This window comes from Buteo buteo, chromosome 2, assembly GCF_964188355.1.
Source record: "Buteo buteo chromosome 2, bButBut1.hap1.1, whole genome shotgun sequence".
Lineage (NCBI taxonomy): Eukaryota > Metazoa > Chordata > Aves > Accipitriformes > Accipitridae > Buteo > Buteo buteo.
In genome coordinates, this window is record NC_134172.1 from 19,787,883 (window position 1) to 19,806,942 (window position 19,060).

The 19,060-nt window shown below is 36.4% G+C and overlaps 1 protein-coding gene across 4 annotated transcripts in view; it reads left to right on the forward strand.

Moving 5' to 3' along the window:
* ARHGAP21 (Rho GTPase activating protein 21) overlaps positions 1-19,060 on the forward strand; it is a 124,604-nt gene that overhangs the window by 77,896 nt on the left and 27,648 nt on the right. For 3 of the 4 annotated variants that reach the window (XM_075047432.1, XM_075047441.1, XM_075047451.1), the window contains exons 7-9: positions 5,120-5,174; positions 13,911-13,940; positions 15,456-17,406. In XM_075047432.1, coding sequence (XP_074903533.1) covers positions 5,120-5,174; positions 13,911-13,940; positions 15,456-17,406 — 2,036 coding nt within the window. The remainder of the gene's footprint in view (positions 1-5,119; positions 5,175-13,910; positions 13,941-15,455; positions 17,407-19,060) is intronic. The other variant, XM_075047461.1, reaches the window with a different exon arrangement.

The following is a 19,060-nucleotide window of genomic DNA, read 5'->3' on the forward strand; positions in this document are numbered from 1 at the left end:
TTACGGTGGTTCTGAAGAAGTCGTCATATTTTTAAATTTTCCTTAATACACACTCAGTTTTACTATTTCGGCTTTCGTATATTTACCGAATGTTGAGAAAGGTTTGAGAATGTGTGTGCTGAATTGTGCCACAGTCCTTTTATGTCAGTGCTTGTCCCTCGTTAGCAAATCACACCGAGTGTTATAGAGGAAGGTTGTCTGAACTTAAAATAGGCAGATTAGGTATATGTACAGCACACATATATGTGTCAATTTAAAAAGCAAATCAGAAAAATCTGCCTTGCTTATGAGATCTGATAACTAGAAGTCAGTGTATCTGGTAAAGGAAAAATTTTATGATAGGGCACACCTGCAAAACATCTGCAGTACGTCTTGGCTTTCCTCTGTTTTGCAGCAAGTTATGAACCTTGCACGGAGTTGAGGAAATGATAATATTTACTGCTCCTGCAACTCAGAAGGGCTTGTTAAATCATGTCCATACATGAATCTAGATACTTGTTTTCATGTCTCATATCTGCCTCCATTTTTACAGTTTTCTTGGTGTCAATTTCTGTTCTAATAGCAACAAGTTTCCAATATAATAATGAGTTATGTGGAAAAAAGATGTGTTACGAGCAGCATGGAAGAATGTTTTCCAAATACATCTCACATGTCACATTCTATTTTTAGTGAATCTTCACGCGTTAAGACTTAGTAATGCTTACAGTTAGAAGTAGGAAAAATAAGATCCTGATCTTCCTATTTCAGTGCAGTCTTTCTTCAAGGTTTCATTTAAAATACATACATCCCAGGTGCTTGCCTTTTTTTTTTTTTTTTTTTTTTTTTTTTTTTTTTTTTTAACAACAAAATTCTGTGTTCAAAGGTATGACAGGCAAGGTAAACTGACATGCATTTTGTGTCAGTACTTTCTATACAAGAGCTGGAAGGATGGAATCTGTCTTTTTTTATAGCCTTTACTGGAGATAGCACTAGCCATGTATCGTTTCTTCATCTTGTATTTGTACAGACAGCAATATTGTACAATAGCGTATGCCCAAGACACAGGACATTACATGCCCAACAGGTACATCAGTCAATTAAATCTCTTATCTTAATGCAAAAAAGAGAGACCAATCACATTTTCCAGTAGCCTACGCAGTCAGAGGTTCTTAACTCTAGGTCTGCCTGTAAATAAAGTTTTATTTTCAGCCCCGTGAATGTAGGTAGTGAACTATCCCAGCAGTATGCAACCTCAATCCACTGTGGATAAACCAGGGACACCTGAACAAGGCCTTATTAGTGATTATCTAGTGCAGCCAGGAATGGTATAGCGCAATGCTGCATCTGTCCCCCTAATTTCCATGAGTGCAGAGAACATGAAGGGATGCTATTGTTAGTTAAGAGAGGAGAACAATTTGTTGTCTTGAGCCAGATGTGTACATCACAGAAGATCATAACAAAAGGTCATGTGTATCCTTGAGTGGTTTATACAGAAAATATAACCATCAGGAAGTCTGCAGCTGAACCTCTTAAGATAAACAGATAAATATTAGTTCTGATACATAAAGAGAGCTCAGACTCCAGATCAGGTGTATCTTCCTTGTAGCTTACAGGCACTGCTTTTCATGTGACTAAAGAATGAACTCTTAATTCTTTGCTTGAAAACAGTATTTTTTTTAATTCAGAGCAGTTTGTTCTGCACAGGAAGTATTTTATTTCTTGTGCTGCCATTTCGCGGCAAGTAAAATTACTTTATGGTGAATGCTTCTTGCTTTAGCATGGTATTCTTGCATCAACATAGCCATAGCCATCCTGGGTCAGACTGATGGTCTGTTTATGTCAGTATCCTCTCTGATAATATCCAGTAATGGATTCTTAGGAGAGGGCAGTGAAAATGCTGAAACTGTAGAGTGATTTTTGGTCAGATAGTACTAGCCGGCTTTTCAGAAATCCTTGGTTTAGGAACATGCTGAACCAAAGGTTTTATCTGCATCACTTCATTTAATAGTTCTTGATAGGTTAGTCTTGCACAAGTTCACTTTTGAATGTACTTAAACTATTCATGTTAAAAGTACCCAGTGACACAGTTCTTGCTCTGTTTTGTGTCTTAGCTAATCTTTTGTTCAGCACACCTTAGTTTCTTTAGCAGGCTTTGTGCAAGCAACTTGCTGAAAGGCCTTTTGAAAGGCTAGTTTTTCAGTTGAAATCTCCTTTGTTCATGACTACAGTCAGTTTCATTTATAGTCTCAGTATGTTATGTGATGGTCTTCTAGACATTTTAATTACTGTATTTTTAATTACCTTCAAACTTATTACTTTGGTCCATTAACAATTTATTCTCATCTGTTTATGTAATCAACTTGGAGATATGTTGATTACTAATGTAAACTCCGTAAACTATTTATGGTTCTAAATAAAACAAGAAACAGATTCTGATTCCCAACTTCTTTTTTTTCTTTTTCTTTTTCTTTTTTTTTTTTTTTAAACTGTGGGGAATTTGAGTGATTAAGTCTATTCCACTTGTTTCTCTTTGCAAATTCTTCTTGGAAGTGTTGGGATTACTCAAAAACGTACAGAGTTTAGCTACTGAATCTGTTTCATTAATACAAAATAATGCATCAAAAGATAGTGTTTGTGATTAGTGCTTGAGTTTGATGACTGAGTCAATAAACTTTAAATTTAATTCTCAAAATGTGTAATGTAAGTAATTTGCATGATAGATACCTGAGAATTCACAATACTGTGTCTAATATTTTTGTGTAAACTGCCATTTTCTGTGTGGTGGTTCTTACTAACACTAGTTCATAATTTGCATGCACGTTATATAGTACAATACACCAAAAGTATCTCTTAATACTTTTTGGTTTTCATATGAAAATTGAAAAACATTGAGAGCATTTTACAAAATATGAAGTAGGAAGATCCAAATTGTCTCCAGGAGGTTCTGCAAGCAAACTGGAATAGAATAGTGAAGTAGTTATTTGAATGGTATATAAAACATTGCTCCTGAATGGAACCCTTTCCTCTTTTGGATGGCTACTAAAAAAGGTGTTAAACTGTGTAAAAGGGTTTAATAGGTTTCTTTAAAAAACAAGCAAACAAACAAAAACCAAAAAAAACCAACCCAAACCAAAATGCACAAAATATTTGTGTAAGAGAATAGTTTGTTCTCTGTCAAATTATAGTTCCTTATATAAAAAGTACTTGAAGAGGAGCAATGCAATTTATCATATTTTTGACTTCAAAAATCTTCATCCTGCAAATAAGCATTGATTGTTTTCAAATGGTAAGTTGCCTAACAGAATTTACACATACATGCTACCCACATGTAGAAATGAAATCTGAACATGTCATTGGAAATGCCGCAAGCTATGGTATCTCTTTCTTATTTTCTTTTTGTTTTACAACTGATAAATAGTTTAATATCCATACAAAGGAGTTTAGGCAAAAGTCAGCTCCTGATGGCGCTACTTTTAAAGAATAATTTAAAATAGTTTTGCTGTTTATGCATTCAGTCAAAATGGAAAATGCTATTGTAAGTGTACATTTAAAAAGTCAATACTTCTGTGTTTCTTAAAATTTGATATTCTGAAAAATCCTGAAAAGGCTTTTGAAGACTTATTTTTTCCTAGCTGTGTGTAGACTTAAAAAGAAAAACCTAAATCTATCATTGCTGATCTTTGGTTTTAAAACTAAAGTAATTTATGCTGGTTGGAGAATGCTTTTTTCCAAAATGAATAATGGTTTAAGAAGATTGTGAAACCGAATACCCTTACTCTGCTATTTTGGAATGCAGCCTTATGTCTGCAGTTGCTAACAAATGGAAAAGGAACCACAAAATAAAAACATTTTTCATATAAGAAAGCATAATAAATCACACATTACATGTTTGAGAAGGTGACTTTCCTTTCTGCAGAAATAAGAAATGGAGGTCCTTCTTGGTGCTTTTGTAGACTGTTCTGTATTGCCCTGAAGTTGGTGGCCAGTCTCTGTGCTTGTTTTGTCTTTTCTCAGCAAATGCATTGTACTGACCAGTACAGATAAGCTAATTTCTAGTCTGATGTATTCAGTTAGGTTGTATGCTTTTTCTTCTTGTGCTGGTATTTAGTTAATCTGTTTACATGTCATAAGAAGAAAGGATATTTAACATGAGATTTCTAAATGTCATAATCTCTTCATTTTCTGTTTTTTGAGCCTAGTTAAAGTAGTCTGTATAAGCAATCTCTTCTGTAGCCCTTCTACTGTACCTGGTCTATCCGTTCAATGAATGTGAACAGAGTATCTCAGAAGAGATAATGAATTCAGCTGTTCTGTATGCAATGTTACAAGGATATACTTCTCTCTTGCTTGTGAAAATATTTTCTTCTGGTAGAAACAAACTGTGGGTTTCTCTGTTTTACAGTATTTCACTCTGGGTAACTGATACATTGTACATTTGGTGTCCTGATTTTGCCTGTATTTAAATTATATTGATTGAACTATCTGGATTCCTGTATCTTTATGCTGCTGCTGCTTTTGGTTTCAGCAATTCAGACTGACAAACTCAGCACTTATAAATAGCAAGCATTTTTCATCCATATTTCAGATGTCATCTGACTGACTAAATATGTCTTAAGTTGATTCTGCTAGGAGATGATTGGAGCAGAAAGGTGTAAGTCAGTGCTTGCCTTGCTATTGCCCCACTTTTCACATGATGATGTGGTTATGACATTTCCCCAGCAATTTTAAAGAGTGCTAACAGACTTTAGTTTTAAATGGAAAAAAGAGAGAAGTTTTAACTTGTGTTCACACATTTGCCACCTTGTTTTGTCTGAGAAGCTTGAAACTAATGTACCTTAGGACTTGAGGGGGGGAAAAAAAAGAAACAAAACTGACAAAAACAGTGTGTTAGCTTAATGCACTGGTTTTGCTGAGAACACAGATGTACCCTTCAGTCAGATTTCTGTTCTACTCTTATTTGCTAAGGCTCTAATGGAAATCAGTGTTTATTTCTGTTGTGTAGAGTAATTTGACAAAATAGCTGAGCGTGGGAGTTTTTGAAGGGTTTTGGTCTATGGAAGTTAATGGATCATCTTTGTAACAAGAATTGAAAATCTCTTCCAAAAGTTCACGTGTGGTGTTTTTTTTCTATTTGTTTCAGTGACAGCATATTGGAACTTAGTGTTATGCCAAAAGATGAGGACATCCTTCAATTGGTATGTTTATGAAGCTTTTATTCAGACAGTATGTTGACTAAAGAAAAATGTCTTGCTGTTGGTTACAAAGTCGTTGAACTGTGCTACCAGCAAATAAAGAGTTAACATTTATCTCTGTCACTCCTTAGATATTTTCCTACTTGCTTGCCATCCCTGAAATTTCAGAGGATTCCAAATATAGGCGAGAATACCTTCTTCTTCTTCTTCTAAAAAAAAAATAATCTTAGAATAGTGTTTGTATTTTTATTATATTTTGGATTAGTTTCCTTATGTTACAATTTATGAATTGGATTGCTTTCTTTAACTAGCTTGTCTAGGGAAGTTGGGAATCATTACTAAATTTGAATTTAAAAACTAGCATATGGTGCTTAAAATGAGCTTTTGTTAACTCATTAATTGTCAGTGGATTTCCAGGAAAGGAGCAAGGTGATGAATGTGCTGAAAGTTATTACCAAATTTTTTAATTGTAACTGCTATAAATATTTTGTTACACTAGTGCCTATATATTCTTAATTTGAACTGAGGTCCTGCATATATATAGTGACATAATTCATCTCCCATTTAGTGTCTCAAGTCCAGAAGAGGTATGAATAAAATATGATATGTAAGTGTGTATTGTGAAGAATTAGAAAAACACCTAGTGTATTGGTATACTCTAGTTTAGCTTTAATTGGAACTAGAGGGAAGGAGAAAACAACAAGCAGGGTAGACTTTCTGCTTAGTAGTTGGAAAATTTTATTTTCTAATCCACACAGGAATAGCAAGACTTGACTTTAACAGTTAAGAAAAACCTGTAGGTGTCGGTAGCTGTTTCCCAGTACTAAAGGACAAATTAATGGGTAAAGAAAAAAAACCCAAGAAACTCTGTTTTCAGCTGAAGGTGAAGTTAGAGGCTAACATAGGAACTCAGCCAGTTAGGCCAACAAGCCAGGATTGTTAGAATAGAAGTGATATTTTGAGAACATTTGATAAAGAAGTATTTCAGTAATACAGCACAGAAAATGTTGGGGGCAGGGTATGAGTTTTGATTGCATGAATAAGTGGGAGGGAAAAGCTGGGGTTTTTTTTCTTTTTTCTTTTTTCTTTTTTTTTTTTAATTGGAACTGTGATTATGTAGAAATGCAGGAATACTTCTAATTTTTAAATTATCTGAATGGCTATATGCATCTGATGCAGTCTTGTAGTCATAACAGTCTAAGGATCTGGGCAAAGCAAGATTTGTAGGTTTAAAGTTAAACCTTGTATTTGGCTGAAGGAGAAGCTCTTAGGCACATCTTCCTTCTGCTGATGAAACATAAAGTGCAAGCTTCAGGTGAAGTATAGATGAAAAACAATTGATTGGAATTTAACTTGTTATATCAAAGAGTGAAATAATGGGGGCAGAGGAAGACAGACAGACAATTGATGCTTTTGGGCTAGAGAAGGATATTAGTAAAAAGAAAATAAGGTCATCCTCCTGGAGAAGGTTGAGGGGTAAAGGAAAGAGAAAAAATACCTGTCTGTGGGAGTTCCAGAAAAAAAATGGAGACATGTGTGGGAATAATTTCCAGGTGTCATTAAAAAAAGTTTCTTTTGAGTTGTAAGATGAGGTAGAGCTGTGAATTTTGTATGCAAGGCTCCTCTTCTGAAGATAGAACAAGGATTAGGTTTGAGAGGTGGAGTCGTCATTTTGCAAAAAGTGCTTTGCATTGCCTCTATAGCTTGTATGAGTTCCTTCTAACAGTCATTTGCTGTTGAATTGTGTTGGTACATGAATATGATACAACATGGAGGAGTTCATGCTCCTGTTTGCTGTGGTGCTTTTGTTTGGGTAAAAGTGGGCTTGTCTTGAGGACTATCAGTTCCACATAGCATCTTCCAGAGAAAAGCCACGAAGAGACGTGTTTTCTGTAGTCCACATGTACTCAGGCAATTTTTCCTACTGGAAGAGACTTCTGATAGCTGCAGTTTGTTCATGCAGTTCTGTCATAGTCTGCATTTTAGTACGTATGTTTTCAGGTGTCAGTCTTTGATGGCAGAGTTGCAACATGTGACGATACAGATGATAAAAATGAATTGCATCATACAACAGAAGTCACCAGTTATGGCCTGTAGTTTTCTCCCTTTTAGACCACCACAGAGGAGGAAAAATCTTACCGCTTCTAAAATAACAATTAGCAGTCTTTTGAGACACAGTGCAACACTATATAACTTCAGTCAAATGAAAAATCTGTGCAATTCCTCTGAAGATGGTGATGATTAATCTTCAGCCTTCAGATGTTAGGATCTACCGTTCTCATGACAAGATTTGGTGGAGAACTTTACTCAAAGCTGAATACTCATGTTTGAAATATTTTCAGAGCAACAGCACAGAATGTTACTCCTTTCACTCCCTGTAAAAAGACAGTAATTTTTTGTTTTCAGCTGAGAAACTGCATACTTTTTTGTTTGGGTGTTTTTTCTGTTTTTATCTTTGTGATTAATGCTGTGGATCTTGTCTAAAGAAAATATAAACCTCAGAGTGAATTCCCTGAATGAAATACAGCTCATATAAGTAAGTGATAACAATAATCTCTGTAGTGGTAGTGTCAGTATAAGTGCAAAGTGAACAATAAATGGTAAGGTACAGTGCCCTTAGATGAAAAACTTACACTTTTGTCACTGAAGTTGTGTTACGTAAGTTACTAGTATGTTAAAGAATTTAGTTGTTTTCTTTGACATATATTTCATAAATTTCACTGTAAATCTCTTCAGATGGTATCACTTGTAAACTGTTGATGTTAAATACTGGTATGCTGTAAAAGTAGAAGAACTCAAAGCACTACTGGATATTGTAGTAGGAGATAATGAAAGGTTTATCTAGTGCAATGAAAATGAAGTAGTTCCATTGTATAGAGAAATTATGCTGATTGTGGTAAGTTTTATAGTACTTGGCAGTCTACTCCATGAGTTGATGACTGATTGCTGGGTTAACTACATAAAGAACACAGTTGCTTGTTTCTATCCTTAGTTTGCTATTTATAAACCTTGAATTTAGTCTTCAGAAATACCCATATATGTCTGTGAACCTCTTGGTATATTAAATTTCCTGAAAACAGGGCTTTAAATCCGTTCATCAGTAGTAACAACGAAGTGGTCCAATCCACAGGTCATCGCCTTCTGTGGCATGTGCACACTGCTTACTTAGAAGGGAATTACGTGTGAAATCTTGCCTTTAGTGAAGCCAGTCATGTTTGTTCACTGGTATGATCTTGGAAATGTCACTTTGGGGATGGGGGAAAGGATATTTAAAACATCTCTATCCATGACAGAAACTTGAACTCTTGACAACTACAAATGTGCTGTTTTTTTCACGCTCCTCCTCAAATTTGAGATTAGTTTACTTAAAATAATATCTTTTGATGATTTTGAACCATTTGTAGCTATGTAGCCATTTTGAGACCAGGAGGAGGAGGATGATTATTATTATTACTATATTATACTCTCTTCAGTGTTTCAAATTTGAGGTATCTTTATACAATTTCTGTGGCATTCTCAACCTTTTTTGACAGAATTTTGGCATCTTATAGGTTTTAGTACCACTGACTTCATACAAATGGGAAGACACATTTAGGTCGACTCAAATAGTTCCTTTTCTCAAGTGTATTTAATGGAATTGTTGCTGTTTTGTAGCCTTTGGATAACAAATTTAATACTAAAAAGTTGTTCAAATTGTGACACTTTCAGTCGTTCAAAAGCTTTTTGTGCTACACAGAAAATACTGAATGTAAAGGTGGTCCCTAGAGAGAGAAAATAGAAATAGCTAAGCCCACTTAACAGGTCAGCCTTATTTTGACTCTTGTCAATAGACTTTGTAGTGTCTAACATGTATGTGTTAGGGTGTCCTTAGTATAGAGGATTTTTGGACCATTTTTTTGAGGTATGTTCATGTTGTAATTTGCTTGTTTGCTAACCGTTCCTTGTGTATGTAAAGAATAATACAGTTTGCAAGTCACTTAATTTCTAAGTATCAGGCATTTGAAAAATCACTCTTAAAAATTGCATCTTTAATATGATCTACATTGGAGCTGTTCATTTGGAAGGTTATTTGTAATGTAGCATATTAATGTTTGTATATAGGGTTTATTGTAAATATGTGTAGATACTAATTTGTAAATATGTGTATCTACTTTGTGTATGTGTATATAAACACACACGCTATAGGTAAGTTATCCTGATTTTTCATCTTTCATTTTCTGGCACTTTCCTCACTACCCACTCAAAAGTGCATCTTTCCCAACTTTTATCCTATCTCCAACAGTTGCAATTCAAATAAGTTTTAAAAAATCATTTCATCATAAGAATTGCCCCAAAAGGTAGCAGGTTACTTCTAGTCCTAGGTGTTGTCACCATTAAGTTTTAGTAGTATACAGATCTGTTGAAACATGCTGTAGCGTTCCAGAAAGATCTCTGTAGTTCCATTTGCAAAAAGATTTTATTTGGTATTCTGTGAATAATGGTAAATGTGGAAATGAAAGGGGGCTGTTTACTACTACATGTGTTTGATATGCTTAGTTCCCTCTTGCATATCTTTTAACTTACATCTTAATCTGTCCTTAAAATTACAGACCATTGAAACTGCATATTGATAACTGAAAGTTGACCACACTTGAACAGAAATGTTTCTCTTGTCATAGATAAAAGGGGAACAAAAAAATCCTAGATGGGAATGACCAGGAAAGCGAGTGGTAGTCAATTGAAGCATATTTTTTCTTTTTTTCATCTTTCTAGTCAGGTGATATGGAATTTTTCAGTATATTGGGAGATCTGGGCAGAAAAGAAGAGTTTGCTGCTTTGTCATTTCTGATACTTAGAATTTTTGTGGAATTTGGCAGCTCTCAAGGCCTTCGTAGTACCCTGAAATTGCCAGTGATGAACACATATTAAAAAAAAAAAAAAAAAGAAAAATAACAGAGAAAAGGAAATTTATTCTTGAGTTTTATATGCTCCAGTAACCTCATGCCTCTGACTACAGGTCTGCCTACAGTCAATTTTTAACAATATTGTCTTGGGTTTTTTTTCCTGAGACCATCCAGTTACATCAGACCTACTGGAGCAGCATGGCTGTTTCATTGCCAAACTGTGAAATATTTTCATTTGCTTTTCTTTTAATAAATAGAGATATTTTCATAAGTAGCTGTATTCAGCCCAGAGTCTTGGAGCATTTGTTTACTTTTGGATTTTGTACTGATGCAGTTACTAATGTGTGTAGAGGTTAATATTAAAGCTCCGGCAGCAAGTACAATGGAAGGAGGGGTGTGGTGTGAAGACGTAGTGACCTAGAAGAGACTTAAACTTGTTATCTAACATTGCATATGTTAGAAAATACCATTTGCATCAACCTTCCTCACCTCGATTTAGACTAATATTATAAGAAAGTCTCTTACACAGCTGGTATTAGGAAATTAAATTTCTTGGGCTTAAGGCATTAAATTTTGCACACTAAAATTTTGCTGTCATTGGGAAGAAAAGGTGTGCAGGTGTGTGTGGGGGGGGTTGTTGTTTGGGTTGGGTTTTTGGGGGGGGGGGGGGGAGTGTTGGTTTTGTTTGGGGTTTTTTTTGTTTTGTTTTCAAATAATGTTATCTGACCGTAGCATTTGCTGGGTGTCTCAGAGTAAAATGAAACCACTTGAGCTGTATTACTAACATTCTTCCCATAGCAAACTGTAACTGGAAAATGTTTCCTTTTAAGACACATGAAAACCTTTTCTGGTATGCAGTTTCCATACTCATGCTAAATGTGAGAATAAGTTAGGACTGGGGAAAAGAAGAATTTAGTAGTAAAGAAGCATAATGTGAAGCCAAACTTGTTGGAGGAGGAAGGAAGAATGCCTCAAGCTCAGTCATGCAAAGTGCTGGGCACATTAGCTTCTGATTCATCAAAATGCTTACCTCCAATTTTGCAAGTAGTTCAGTTGAAATCAGTGTTGTTATTCATCCTTTAGTGAAGCGTAGTGAAGCATACTCATCCTCAGTGAAGCATATGCCTACATGCTTTTATGGATTTGGACTAAGGGATGTAGGGCATGGTTAGCTCAAAGCTCTTGAAGGTACGGGGTTTCACCTTGATTCTTGCTAAGAGGAATCCTTGTACATCATCTGTCATTATTCTAACATCAAATGGCATAAAATCAAGTGGGGAAAAAATGGGAGCAAAAGCCTTCATCTGAATTTGAGGGTTAATAAAATATCTTGTAGAATGCTTTATTTGCTTAAAATTTATTTTGCATATTGGGCAGCATGAATGTATTACCTTACTGGTTAAACCCTTAATGTGCTAAAGGTTGTACAAATTCTCAGTACGAAATTAATTCTTTGCCATGGAAGTTTGCAAACGTGGTGCAAACTAAACTAGATTGCAAAGTGGGGAAGAAATTGTACCCAATAACTGGAAACACACTGAGTTTTTACTGTAAGCACAGCAGTTTTCTTCTAGTAATTGTTGCAGAGCTGTTATCCATCAAAGCTGTTAATGTCACTCTAAATTGTTGTATTTGTATGGTAAGCTTTCCATAACTGCTGTTGTTTTGAGAAGGTGGGAGAGAGCTCATAAAACATCAAGACTGATTTTTTCAATCATGTTGGAACTTCTGAATAACTGTTGAGAACCCAGCTCCTGTAGGAATTTGAGTGGCTTGGCTGGTGTCTGAGTCAGGAACATCACTGATCTGGATATTAATTTTTTTTTTAACTTGGAAGGCTTTTTTTTATTTTTAAGGCTTTTTAAAGGCTTAAATTTAAATCATACAGTAATAGCAACCCTCTGATGCAATCACTTAGAGATTAAGATAGTATTTCCACATACTACGTGATTTGAGGAACTAAAGGGAGAAGAGAGTAATATTTAAACTGTGTTTTATATATAGATGCAAAATAAGTATCAAAATAGTGTATGAGTGCTAATAAGTATATTGGTGTACTTCACATTTTTTGGTCTCTAAGCCTCTTCTAAAAATTTAACCATCACCTTCTGGTTAAAGCAATTAAAATATTTCATAGTAAAAAGGCTGATGATGCATCATTCAACGTGACATAATTTGGAATGGATCAGTGCATTTCTTTGTAAGTTGCAGTATTTCTCTGTAGGTGTTTAATCAGAATTATGAAACAAAGATTTAATATACCTTACTGGAAATGTCACAGCCCCTATTTAGAAACTTTTTCTTTCTTGGAAGAAAGTTCAGCTTTGTTTCAGTGATTTCTTGGGAAGTAGGTGGAATGAGGTTGAAAGGAGGACTACGCTTTCAATCATCAAAACCTTTTCTTCCAGTAACTGTGTCTTACTGAGAACCAGCAGTCTGTCTGTCCAGATATACCTGCAATCATGGAAACATAGTCTTTATTGGGGTGAGGGGGGAGAATTGTAGAATGGTTTGGGTTGGAAGGGACCTTAAAGATTACCTAGTTCCAACCTCCCTGCCATGGGCAGGGACACCTTCCCACTAGACCAGGTTGCTCAAAGCCCCATCCAACCTGGCCTTGAACACTTCCAGGGATGGGGCATCCACAACTTTGCTGAACAACCTGTTCCAGTGCCTCACCCCCCTCACAGTGAAGTACTTCTTCCTTACATCTAATCTAAATCTACCCTCTTTCAAAGCCCTTACCCCTTGTGCTATCGCTAGCTGATTTCATTTTGGACCCCATGAGAATGCTGTCTTTTGCAGAAGACATTTTAATATCTGTGATAAATTTTGTCAAGAGCTGAGAACTGATTTTTATACTAATTTGTAGTCTTCAGTTATGATCAGATCACATCAGTTTTGGAATTTAGCCTTTCTGCTTTCAAAGTCAGTGAAGCATTATTTGACATGTAAAACATGTCATGTGTTTATGTTTTTGTAAAACATGCCCAGTTTATTTTATATTGGTGTATAATGTGTGTGTATCCCAGGTTTTGAATTGTTTTATCAGCTGTATAAAGTAGTAATTGTTTTCTGATGGGAGGGTGATTGTTTTTGTCTGTCTTGCATGGCAATAGTCTCTTGCTCTATCTGTTTTCTGGGTCTCAAGCACCTTTCCAATTTTTTTTTTTTATTCTTACATCATATCAAGATCTTAAATAGGCATTTATTTAAAGATTTAGAAATATTTATCTTTGAATGTTCCTTCCCTCCATTAATGTGCCAGTGGAAACCCAGCTTGATTTTTACTATGAGTGGAGGAAAAAGAAATACAAATCACATGAGTAGAGTGTTTCTGCAGCATCATTCCTCTAATTTCAGATGTACAGCATGAAAGCAGCTGCAGTCAGCTGACAACTTGTGGTCACGTTCAGATATATGTGGGGAAAGGGCGTGCTGTTTTAAATGCATAATAAAGCCGTTGTTTCGTCACCAGGAAGCAGGGATGGTAGCAGCCATGGGGAAATGAGAGACAGTAATGTTGCTGTAGTGGAAGGGATGTTGCATAGAGCCAGAGCTCTCTGCAGGCAGCTGTAGCGATGCACCAAGGCAAAATGGCACAAACATATTTTGCTTTCTATAAGGGTAGAGGATAAATGCGAGGAGCAGATAAAAGCCTGAGATGGACATGCTCACAAGGAGGGTGAAGTTGGGGGTTTTTTTATGCTCTACTGCCCTTTACCTCTGTTGGTACTTTCCAGTGAAATCAGTGTAGTTGTATTTTTAGCTTGCTGTATTCAACATCAATATGACAAGATAATGCTGTCTTTACATCTGTAAGCAGCTTTTACTATGTTTTCCTGTTTTCTGCCAGCTGCAGTTTACAAAGGATGTCACAGCACTGGTAAGGAATGTACAGTAGCCATTTCTGTGATGGTTTTGTAAAGCATGTTTTTCTTAATGATTTGTGAGAAGCAAGAATATGAAACAGCAAGTTTGTTGGAAATGAGCTAGATAGTCTGAGCTGAATTTTCTTCATAATGCTAATCTCTTAATTTGCAGTTTGTGCCTGTGTTATTCGGTCGGTTTTCTCTGTGTGCTTTAATATTTTGCACTTCACTAATGCTCGATGTAACATTGCAGCAGTATTGTAAATGCCTCGCCCTCTTCTGTACTTTGCTCTGTCTGAATTTTATGGCTGCATTTGGGCTTTTATAACCTGTCTAGTGTTAAGACAGGGCACATTGATGTTCTGTAATTGAGCATGTTATGATTTGGACAGGAAATGCTGTGATATGATACCACGCCTAACTGTGTAAAAGCCCTGAGAAATCATTTTAATCTTCTGTTGCATTGGCAGGCTCTGTGTTGGCTCTTTATTGCATTATGTTTAAACTGAATGAAGTCATGCTAAAGTTTTTCAATAATAGGATATTGTTTAAGTATGCTGTATGCTTCTCATTGATTTATTATTTTGAATGTTCTGTTAATTTCACGATGATAAATGCTGCTTTTCTAAAAGGCTACAGAAACATACTAAGTGTAATATAACCATTTTTTTCTCAGGATCCAGGCTTTTAAACATAAAGGTGCAAATAAATGCGCTAAGGAAATTAATTTGAGATTTTAGTTTGTGGTTTAGTAGTTTGTGGACAGTAGTGGATATGTATGAATTTTCATACTGTTTGTACTCTGAAGTTAAAAATTTTAAATATTAATGTATTTGCAGTAAGATTCGTGTGTCATGTACTGGCTGTCTCCTGTAAAATGTAAGATGACTTATAGGGTGTTGGCTCATAACAAAGATGTTACTGCTTCAATTTATTCATTTCATGTTTAGGAACAGTAGCTTTTATGTAGAAGACATCTTAGAGGAGTGTGTGTATGTACATCTGTGTGTACTTTTCATATACACTACATTAAGTGAACAGAGTTTTTATACACTAAGTGAATAGAGAATTTTCTAGTGCTAGTTGAATTTATTATGCAGCATTTTAACCTGTCAATTGCTGTGAAATTCTGGTTTCCAGCAATATGAAGCTTAAACAGGAAGAATGTGTGAAGCATCATGATAGAAAGCAAGACTAAGGGGGAGAAATATACTGTGTTTTGTGCTCATGAATTTTGGGAAACCTGTCTCAGTGCCCTACCTGCAACATTTCCTAGAATTGGTCATCAGTTCAGTATTTTTAATTGTCGAGGGAGGGAATGTATGTAATGATTTTGATTGTTCTGTTTCTGCTCATTAAGGGGATGGAATGCTGTTTTTATCTTTTTAACTAACATTTTATCTAAAATTATAGATAGTGTGAATTTTGTACATGTGTTCCCTCTCTTGAAGCTTGATTGTGCAAATGCTACATGGTGAACTTTTCTGTCTTCCTCACTACTGAATACTCACTTAATCTTCTCTCCACAGGCGTATTCCCAAGATGCCTACCTGAAAGGCAACGAAGCCTACAGTGGTAATGCCCACAACATACCTGAACCACCACCAATATGTTACCCACGCCTGACATCCACAACTTCTGGTATGGCACAAGCTGGTGACAAGCTACCTTCTGACTTCTCACTGGGGAAACAGCAAGTCAGTAGACCAGTACGGGCATTGACACAGCCAGAGAGGGCCTACAGAATGGAAATACAAGTGCCTCCATCACCAACAGACATTGCAAAATCAAATACAGCTGTGTGTGTTTGCAATGAAACTGTAAGGACTGTTATTGTGCCTTCTGAGAAGGCTGTAGATTTGCCATCTTGTAGAAATAATCATGCTGGTCCATCACACAGGACAGAGGAAGTAAGATATGGCTTAAAAGATCAAACCAGTCTAAAAGCACGGACCACGTCACCATCTTCTTCAGTGTCCACTGCCATTGTACTTCCCCAGACTCCAATAACAAGGCCAGTTGATCCAACTGGAACATTAAGTAAAGCTTCAAATTACGTGGTATGTCCAGAAGGAATCCCAAGCACTAGACCTCCTGCTCAAGCCACAGACTCACCCTCAGTCTCTACTAATCATTACAGTTCTCCAACCTCCCACCAGCATATAGACTGGAAGACCTACAAAACTTACAAGGAGTACATTGATAATAGGCGCATGCACATGTATGGCTCCCGGACAATACAGGAAAGGTTAGATAGTTTAAGAGCAGCTTCTCAGAATACAACTGATTATAATCAAGTGGTGCCAAATCGCACTACTTCACAGGTACGGCGCAGGAGCACCTCTCATGACAGGGTTCCGCAGTCTGTTCAGATCCGGCAGAGAAGTGTATCCCAGGAAAGACTTGAAGATCCTGTCTTGATGAAAGAGTGGCCACGAAGTGCTTCACAAGATACTCTAACTTCACCTTCAGTTAATGCTAGGAATCACAGGGCTCGGTCATGGGATTATCTCAGCAAACAGGGTGAAGTGCTAGAAAATTTTCATTCTGAGAATCTGATTGCAGATACAAATGGAGATAGGAGAAAAACTTACAAGTGGACAGGGTTTACCGAACAAGATGATCGACGAGGTATTCATGAGAGATCTAGACAGCATGCATTTCATATGTCCCTTCGAGGTCAAAATTTTTCTATGGCTTCGAGTGCTTATATTTCGGATAATAGGAGAACAGGTAGTAGAGCTTCTCTGCCTGGTTCTCATTTTCAGAAAGTTCCACCAGATATAAAAATGTTACAACCTTCTCGAGATTTGCAAACTCCTGGGGGAGTTTCAAAACCTGCAACTGTTTCACAGGAGAGATTGTCTCTCACACCAGCTAGAAGTTCTAAAAGTAGCTCTTTGAAGAACTCTGCTCCCTATGCAGCAAAACCATCGTTTCCCCTTAGCCAGGGCCTGGATGCTATTGCCAGCAAAGACCAAAGAACAGTAAATCACTTGCATCAGAGTGGTCTGTTAAACCAACAGTCAAGGATCCGAGCAGAAAGTGCCCCAGATCACAAAACAGAAACTGGCAAAACCATCCAACCCTCCTCTCTGTCTCCAGCCTCTGCCAAACTTGTTCAGCCAACAAGTGAGAGTTCAACTACCTCTGACAATGTTGATGGTTCCATCAGACAAAAGATTCATGATTCCGAAAGGGAAGATGTCCATGAGCCTGAAATTCTGCAAACGGATGTTCAGGAAAATGGCAAAGACACAGTAGTCATGCGGGACAAATCACCTTCTGGCCACCAAACTCCACAGCCTTTGAGGCATCAGTCCTACATTCTTGCTGTAAATGATCAAGAGGCAGCCTCGGACACTACATGTTGGTTACCTAACGACGCTCGGAGAGAAGTCCACATAAAAAGAATAGAAGAAAGGAAAGCATCAGGTTCCAGCCCACCTGGTGACTCCTTGGCTTCTATTCCGTTTATTGGTGAGTTAAACTATTCCAGTGTACATCAAATGCTTGTCTCTACTAAAGATGATGGAGAGCGCCATGCCAGGTAGCTGACTGCTGTTCCTGTAAACCCTGAGGTTAAGGGGCATGAGAGCTCTTTTCTCATCTAGAGTAATATTACATTGGTAAAACTAGAAGTATTCTTCCATGGAGGGAAAAAAAAAAAGTTTTTTTGTTTGGAGTCCTGGAGGATCAGTGTAAAAAAAAAAAAAAAATTCTACAGTGATGTAATATTTTTCTAGAGTTTTCCTTAACCCCCTAGAGAAGTCTACATTATATAACTGTGTCTGGTTATCACTCCACATAATGCTCTGATGTTATGTATATGGACAACTAGCATCTGCAGAACCTTTCAAAATATTTTTACTTCTCCAGTATAAAATATATTTGGAATCTAGTAAAGAGAGAATATGGATGCAAATCCATATAAGGGTGATTTGTGAAAAAAAGTTTGTCAGCTGAATAGGTAAGGTTGAAAGCTTTCTGAGACAGCTATGGGATAGAGGAAAGCCGTTTCAGGTGAAAGGATAGCAATAAAATGAAGTGAATTTGCAAGTAAAGGTGCTAATGTGGATATGAGTTAAAGGGTTTGTGGAAACAGAATGTGAGAAGGCATAAAGATTCGCCTGTGGGCTGTGACACAAACAGGGTTGGAATTACAGGAAGCTTATAGGAAGGAGGCTGAGCACTTTTGAAATAATCTGGAAGAAAAGAGGAATTTGTGGAAGGATTGTTAGTAGTAGAAAAAAAAAATAATAATCCCATTTTGGATAAGTGAGGAATTGGAGTCTTGTGCTGAAGAGAGAGTTTAGTGGCAGAGCATTTCTGTTCTATCAAGTAGTCAATGTCTGTGTCATCTTTGCCCCACTGTTGTTGTTGAGTTGGATTTTCTTTTGTTGTGGCTGGTTTAATCCTTTGGAGTCTAGATGTCTGCAGACCATTCTCCACATGGGTTGATTTATACCTGACTCTGTGTTCTTGAATTTAGTATAACAAGTATTTAGAAAATACTGAATTTTGATTCGCAAACTCACGTATGTGAAAAACAACTATTCTTAATACTCTTCAGGTTTTTTACAGATTAGGTTACGGGAGATACAGATACATTGTCTTAGCACAATTGTCTTCTATTGTGGATCTGCAGCAGTGATTTTTTTCCCCTAGAATTCTCTATAATATCTGCCACTAGTTTAAGGTAATAAGCAAAAATAGTGAAGAAGCTTTGTGTGCATCAAAGAATGGAAATCATATGAGAGATATAATCTGTTCTTTTGACAGAATTTTGTTAAGATGTTATAAAAATGCTTTCTTAGCTAGCAGATGGTTTTTATATTAGGTTTTCCTTTTTGAATGGGAATTGTATATATTTTATTAAAAATTATTATTACTGGATGCATCAATATCCAGTGTAATTTTGGATTCTTCTTTAGACCCTGTCGATCTTTCTTTAAGCTTTAGTACAAGTTTGTAAGGCGTATAACCAGTCTTTATGTAGGGCTTTTTAATAGTATGCCTAAAATCAATTTGGGGCACTTGATTTAAGTTACGTGTGGTATTTGTAGATACTTAGGAGTGCTTGATGGGAGTTTCCTAATCCCGTACAATTTAAATGTCATGTGCAAGTTGGATC